At 44.0% G+C, this 7,667-nt stretch overlaps 1 protein-coding gene across 1 annotated transcript in view; it reads right to left on the bottom strand.

The window, feature by feature from the left end:
- Positions 1 to 854: 854 nt before the first annotated feature.
- The window catches only part of GNS (glucosamine (N-acetyl)-6-sulfatase), a 28,960-nt gene continuing 22,147 nt past the window's right edge, over positions 855 to 7,667 (bottom strand). Inside the window, exon 14 of the mRNA XM_044678059.1 lies at positions 855 to 3,672. Within this exon, the coding sequence (XP_044533994.1) occupies positions 3,591 to 3,672 (82 nt within the window). The 3' untranslated portion in view covers positions 855 to 3,590. The remainder of the gene's footprint in view (positions 3,673 to 7,667) is intronic.

Raw genomic sequence — 7,667 nt, 5'->3', positions numbered from 1 at the left:
TGTTCTCCATTTAAAGTGGGCATCCCAGGACGTCTGGACGTGTTATATAGCTTCTTGGAGCTACGGGCGAGCTGGGTGAAAGGTGGCCCCCAAAGGGGGAGGAAGAGCCTGGAATGGGCCTCCCCCACACCCATTCCCCTTGGGAGCCCTGCGTGGAGCCCCGTATCCTAACGATGGTACTTCTGAGTGCGAAAACGACAAGTCATTGGAAATGCTACTTCTGTGACCATCGTCCTAGAGGGGCCGTCATTGGAGATGTTTGTTTCTACCGATCTGATCAGACACCAAACTGGGCAAGATCATTGGGGCCTGGAGGAGACACTAAGATCAAGATGTACAACGGAACCGTTTGCTCCGTAGGCCACTGGGCGGCACAGGGGAGACGGCAGGCCTAGGAGGAAGGCCAGAAACCTCAAAAGTGTGGACCGCAAGCAAGTCACAGCTTCTTGGCCCGAGTTTCCCCACTCACCACGGAGGTCCCAGCGAGCAGCAGAATTCGCACTGAGAAGTCCCAGGATCTTGGCTCCCTTTCTGGCTCCTGGTGGATCTCCCAGCCTCACGTTGCCCACGAGGCCTTCTTTTCCTGTCCAGGGTTCGTGTTGACATCTGGAGAGCAAGCATGACCTTCTCTCTGCTCTTGGCCACGTTCCTCGGCTACACTCGTCGCTATTGATAACAGAAGCCTCAGAGACGTTACAGGGAAAATTGGTCAATATGGGGTGGGTGTTGCCTTCTGAGAGGATTTCCTAGAAAGCCTCCACTACAAAGGGGAGGTCACCATAAGGAGGACCCTCCTCGCCTAAACTAGGACATGGTTCTAGCAGAAGCCACAGAATAAAGCACAGAAACCAAAGTGACCTTTTCCATTAGATAGTTTAATTCATTGAAAAGTGCAGCAGTGAACAGGGTCCTCGGAAGGGCACTTCTAAACCATATGAAATAACACAACAAAGGAGGGGCAAGGTTAACAAGACAGAGTCAAACGACACGATGGCTGGACCTCAGCAGCATAACCAAAGGACTGAAAAGGAGCATCTGCTTTGGTTGTTTGGTCGACTGAGTCCGCCTTCCAGTGTACATCCTGGTCAAGTAAAGCCTTCGTTTTCTCCTCACGGACACCTGGGATGACATCTCCCCAGAAATGAGATAAGTTATAACATACCATTGAAAGAAGTTACATGTGTGTATTTGCCAGGCCAGGAACACACGCATGCTGCCCACATTCTCTTGCTAGTCCAACAAAATCTGTTGTTTTGCAGACCAGAGTAAACTGGTGAAGTGTCTGAATCTGTCCCATTACTGACTGAGAAACAGCTTCCTAAGGGAAGGGTCGTAAGGCAAGGTCTCTATTTGTGTTGAGTTACATGGCTCATTGGTAATAAAAGGTGCACACAGGGCATAGTCATCTCGAGAAAAAGGAGCACGAAATCCAGCCACAACATGGATGATCAATACCGGTGGTGGAGAAAAACCTCCTGGGAGGATCAAATCTGATTTCCCCTGGATACGGCACCAGGTTTTAGGATCGTCAATACTACTCCCTCCTCCCCTCCAAAAACACCATTAGTTCCTTTGCACGCTTTTACAAAGGATGGAGAACCAATGAACACAACTTGGGAGATGGCAGGGAAAGAAGCCATGGAGCTTCTTTCATCCCTTGGATATTGCGAGGAATGGGGCAGCAACATCGTAGGCAGTCCGCTTTAGTTGGATTTTAATGTTTTGTGTGATAGGTTCCTATATTTTGAAACTGGAATAGGGGAGTGATACTCTCAATGACTGAATGGGAAAATATATTTCTTTTTACTCTGGAAAAATGGTAGTATTTATTTTTATTAGTAAGTACTGTATACTGTGTTAGATGAGAATCAGTTTGCTTATATGTTTTTTTCACTCTTGTAAAGAATCAAATGTAAAGAACAAAAAGTCATCCCCCATTCTAGTGTGACCTCCTGGTCTGTCTTATGTCATTTCAGCTTTAAGAATGGCTTTTCAAAAAACACTAACTAGACATCTCCTCCTCTTAAAGAGTTTTTCCACAGGGATAACATGCAGAGGTTAATCTGAATTACATATATAAATCGGGAATCCCACATGAAATGGGAATCATGTAAAGGGATAAATCCTATGGCTATTAACCCAGAATTGCTATCTAACTAAGGATGAAAAACAAGACATTTAAAGCTTCATGTACAACCCTAAATAAAGCTAAAAATCTTTTTTTTTTTTTTTTTTTTTTTTGCCTGAGACAAGTCAGTCCATTGCGAACCACATATTCCTTCTGCCTACTCTCCTATAAATTGGTTCTCGCTTTTAAAAAGTAGATATAAGTTAAACATCAATACTGCATGGTGTTAAGATCTCTCAGGGTGGGAAGCATGACAATGGTTAGTTTTTCTCCACAGTGAGAACCAGGGTTAAACCACAGGAGATTCTAACACTTCTAAATTACTTAATGATTTCAGACAGGAAAGGGGCAGAATTTTTATACTTCTAGGCAATCACTGAGGGAAGAAGAGGGGGTGGGAAATGGGAAAGTTGTGAAAAACAGGTTTGCCGATAAATTGGCACAGAGGAGTCAAACGACAAGTCAAGGCAGACTAAAGAACCAACTACTCGACAGGTAGTCAAAAGTGTAGTATTCGAATACGTCAGCCTAAGACTAGCTTCTTCTGGCAGGCTCTTGCCTTGGCGCTCTCATCAGTGCCCGGCTATGTGCCACTTCTCAGTAGCGCAGGGAGAAGGGGCGCACTTGTTGCTTTCTTGGGAAAACAGCCATTTCTGGGCACAATCAGGGACTGGTAATCCTAACTACATAGCAGCACTTGTTTTACTTACCAACAGCTCAAGAGGTCACCTTTAAAATACCAGCTATGTGGAATTATTATTATTGTTAATGAAAGCTTGCTGCTGAATTGAGATAGCCTGTTTTTCTAGGGAATATGTCTAAAAGCATTAGTCCAGGATTTAAAAGAAAGAAAAAAAAACACCACCCAAAAAACAGGAAAAGACTAATTAGTCTATGAGGTCTGGGATGCTGCCACACTCATGAGAGTTAGTGATATTGCTTATAGTCCAAAGACTATGGCACTTGTTCAATTCAGATCATGAGTGATATTATGGCGATTAGAATTCTGGGCTGGTATTTCTGCTACAAAAACACTAAAAATCTGAAATGATATCAGAGAGATGTGTAGATTAACTTTTGTACCAACAAGGGCAAAAAAGTGAAATATTTCTCTATATAATTCATTTGTAAACTCATTCTTCGGTTGTTATTCAGATCCTGAACCACGGGTGATCACCAGGAACTCTGGGTTCAGAAAGGTATACAAAAACCTCAAAATGCTGAGTAAATGGATCGATCACAGACTGGCCACCTCTCACTGTGGTGGGAACTGGAGTTCACAGTTTTAAAAACATATTGCGCAAGGAGGTCAGCTGATTAGGTTTTTTCCCAAATTGGATTTAAAATGAGAAGCCAGTCCAGAATCTTGTCCAGGCATGCTCTCGATGATTTGGAGAGAGACCCACGATAGTCACTCCAGAGAGAAATGCAGGAATCCCACTGCATGGGCTAGGTAAGGTTACTACAGAGACGGTTTTAAAAACCTTCGAGTCCTGATACTGCCCCCGTGATTGCTGAACATGAGCCGTGGGTCAAACCGATACCTGAATGAAGACAGAGGGAAAAAATATCTAGTCAGTCACCCTGAAGAACCACTTCCTCCTCTGAGGCGACAATAACAAGTGCCATTGGAAGAAGGCACGAGAGGAACAGCCCAGACCTGGGAAGGGAACGCATCTAAGAGGACTGACCCTCCGGACACACAGGACGATCTAACGTAGGGCACTGGCAGGATGTGGATGAGAGACACAACGGGAAGCCCGAGGTGGGTTTTTCAGGAGGGGAAGCACAAACTGGAATAGAATAAATGTGAGGAGAAGCCATGTAAGACAGAAGGCATACATAAGAAATGCTTTGGGGATATTAGTTTTCAAACTTTTTTCAAGAAATCCTGCAAGTCCATTCTGTGAAATGAAAAAAAATCAGATCCTTGAAAAATTTCAGACCCAACTCTGTGCTTCACACTAACAGCACCACCACGTCAGACATCTGGACCAGTGAGGAGACACTCATGTGTTCTCTTAAAAGAGTCAGGAGACCCACTTTGTGTCTCATTTCTTTGCCCGTCAAATAAGAGTCGGGCTGGACACCCCAACACTCTGTTGTCCGTCTGCACACCTGCTGCCTTCTTTGAGACACAAAATAAAGCCTTGGAGAGTCCCAGGAGCTGGGGCCTAGCCGAGGGACTGCGTTCCCCAAAGATGATGCTATTTGGCAGAGGCCGGGAAGCGCCCACTGGAGCCATCTTGAGGTCTAGTCATGCAATGGCTGGAGTGGTGAGGGGCCAGGAAAAACTCCTTTCCAAAGCGTGAGCTGCTGTAGATAACGCGGCTGTGTTTGAGGCTGATAAATGGCCGCTACTCGGAGTGAAAACAGGGCAGAAGCAGCTGAGTCAGTGGATCCACTGACTCTGCAGGTCTGGCTTCCTACGAAGCCAACAACTCCCTTAGCTGCGCTTCCTCTGGCCTGGGCCGAGCACAGAGGGGCAGGAACAGAGAAGGAGAGAAGGGCTGCACCCCATCCCTGGTGACTGTTCCGTGTCTGAACTGTCACAATCCATCAGGAAGAATTGGAGCATCCCGGAGTAAAGTGAAACCACGGACGGTCCAACGCCCGTGTGATAAAAGACAATATATGCTGGATTTGGGTCGTCTCTCTGGCGGGCAGCGTTCCCTCCTGGGCTCTGGATCACAGCCCTCTGCGACTTCTCCTACCTCCTTCGCCCACCCTTCGGAGGCCTTCTTCTTTGCAGGCTCTTTCATTACCTCAGGGATTGCCAGGGTATAACTTGGCCTATCTTATCCCTCACACTTGCTATTCTTTAAAAGCAGTGAGAGACTTTTGGTTTTAAAGTCACCAAGTCAAACAAAACTGTTTTTCTGCAAACCTTATTTTTAAAAAACTTATTCCAGTAATATTTTATCTTATTTTTCTCCTATTATGTGCAGAAATGTAACACTCCTTTTCTGATATTTTGCAATCTTCTGTAAATCTTGTAACAGTAAATAAAACACGAGTTAACCTGAAATTTGAAGCAGTCTTTTAGTGAGCTCGTGTAGTTCTTCCTACACCATTTTACAGTACCAGCCTCCCCTACAGCTCAGGCCGGCTTCCAGGCCTTGTTCTGTCATGAGCTTGGATGATCTCAGGTAAGTGGCTTGGCTACTGCTGAATATTTCCTCACTACAAAATGAGGATGCTGGATGAGATCAGTTCGGAAGCTCTGCTCTTCTGACTCTAGGAATCTTAACGGCTCCTGATCCAAGGCAGGGCTGGTGAAGCTCCCTGGCCAACAGACACTTGTTTGAAGAAAAGTAAGTTCTAAAAAGCACCCAGTTTCTGAACTCCACGTTACTAAGGGGAAAAAAGGGGAGGCAGAGTGTCTCTCAGACCCCACTGTCTATGGATCAGGCACCGCTGACTGAAGGCCCAGAGATCAGAGCACGATCTGCCCAAGCTAAGAGATGCGAGTTCATCAGGGGAGCATCGTTATCCACAACAGATCAGAAAATACTCGGGGAGGCCTCCGTTTTATCTAGTTCTTGGTGTCTTAGAGGTTTATATACTATTTCAACAAGCCACAAAGGAAGAATAAGAACTCGATATCATGAAGTATCTGTAATCATGACTCTTCTGTTAGGCACACATATAGGGGATGTTAGAGGGATGATACTTTCAAATTGAGTCAAGTTTAAAAACCATGTTTTTATGACAAAGGGCATTGGGCTCAATATACTTTTACAGCAAATATGGAATACAAGTTTTATTTTTCTGATTTTGCAGGATCTAAGTTAGTTCACATTAACTTGAAAAAAATCCTAGAAATGAATCAATGGAAATAGGTTTTTGAGTGATAATATATGTATTACTCTGTGGAATTCTTTATCAACTCTGGGAGGTGGGAAGAAAGAGGGGAGGGGGGAGGGATACAACGTGAATCATGTAACCACGGAAAAAATTTTTAAAATAAAATTTAAAATAATTTTTAAAAAAAGAAAGAAAAAATCCTAGAGAAAGAATGGCCTATGTTCATAAAGCAGAGTTTTAGCTCACAAGGACTTTTGGTTTGTTATCCATGTATCCAAGATAGGAAATATGGAATAAGAAGTTCAGGGTTAGCTAACGTTAAGTTTTAAATTTGATTATGGCTTAACTCTGGGAGCTATACTATGTATTTCTAGACATGAAATGTTTAAGGAGGGGGTAAGAGGAAGAAGCGTCCCAGGGAATGATCCGACGAGGCCAGCAGTCTGATTCCATTTATGGGCATGGGGGGCTCCAGGGCTAATGGTGGCAGGTCTAAGACTTAGAAAGAATGCGGAGCCAAAAGCTGAAATACCTTCACGCTGCACTGTAGAGGCCTCTCTCAGTGACATCCCCAGGCTGTCAACTTAGAGCAGCTGTAAGATCAACCTAACCTGAAAGGCCAAATCACTCTTATTTCTAGAGCAAGAGCTCTCCATATTTTTGTGGGGTTTGGTGAAACTGATTCTCAGAATAATGGTTTGGGGTCTACATTTATAACTGAAGGCGATGCTAAGTTTCCGTTAAAAGTTAGTGAAAGAGATCCATTCCTCCTCCCCCAGTTGGCACCCATATCAATCCATGGACCCCAAAGTAAGAACCTCTGCTCTAGAGAATATCATTGATAGATGCACTCCACCAAAATAAGTGCTTCCTCCATTAGTACAGTATAAAGAACAAAGGACAAATGCCTTTTTATTCTGTGAGGTTCTTGTATCTATACAGTATCTATCGAACAACACCCAGCATTTATATAGCTTTTTTAAGTTCCCAAAGCACTTTACAAAGGGGATCTTATTTGAGGCTCAGTGACTCCAGGAGGAAGGTGCAATTATTCCTATTTTACAGCTGAGGAAATTGAGGCAAAGAGGGTTAAGTGACTTGACTGGGGTCACCTCACTACGGAATGTCTATGGGAGATTTGGATTCAGAGCTGCCCGACTCAAATCCAAGGCTATAGCCATTGTGCCACCTGAATATCTTCAGCCAAGTTCTTTATCAATACAGGTACCTCTAGGGCTGGCCTATCCCTCTAAACTATATGACCAGCCCATTCCCTTTTTAGTTCATGTTATTTCTCTGATTTTTCTAATGCCAATTACTGTATATGATCAGTTTGTAAAATGCTACAGTCTACATGTGTCCACCATAAGCCTCTCCAGTGCTCTTTGGAGATGGTGACCCTGACTTTCGGCACAAGCCCTTTGCTCCGAGAATGTGCTGAAAAGAGAGGTTTAGGTCAGGTTGCAGGTGAGGAGCATTCAGAACCCCAAGCAATTCTATAAAAAAGCCCACTCATTTTTCCATAGCATCTCCCTATCTAACCGTGCAATGATCCAGGAATTGGCCATCCCTAGGCTCCTCTCAATGTTTAAGAAAGGTCTCTAAGCTCTAACTAAATGAAGTGTGGCATTAGGAAAGAAAAAAAGATGGTAAAATAGCTTATTTTGCTAAATGGGAGAAGATACATGTGTAATTCTACTAATGGCATAACAATCAGAAATGCAGTATTTCA

The sequence above is a fragment of the Gracilinanus agilis genome, chromosome 5 (assembly GCF_016433145.1).
Source record: "Gracilinanus agilis isolate LMUSP501 chromosome 5, AgileGrace, whole genome shotgun sequence".
Taxonomy (NCBI): Eukaryota; Metazoa; Chordata; class Mammalia; order Didelphimorphia; family Didelphidae; genus Gracilinanus; species Gracilinanus agilis.
The sequence above is the reverse complement of the archived record's forward strand: the minus strand, read 5'-3'. Positions and strand labels throughout refer to the sequence as shown.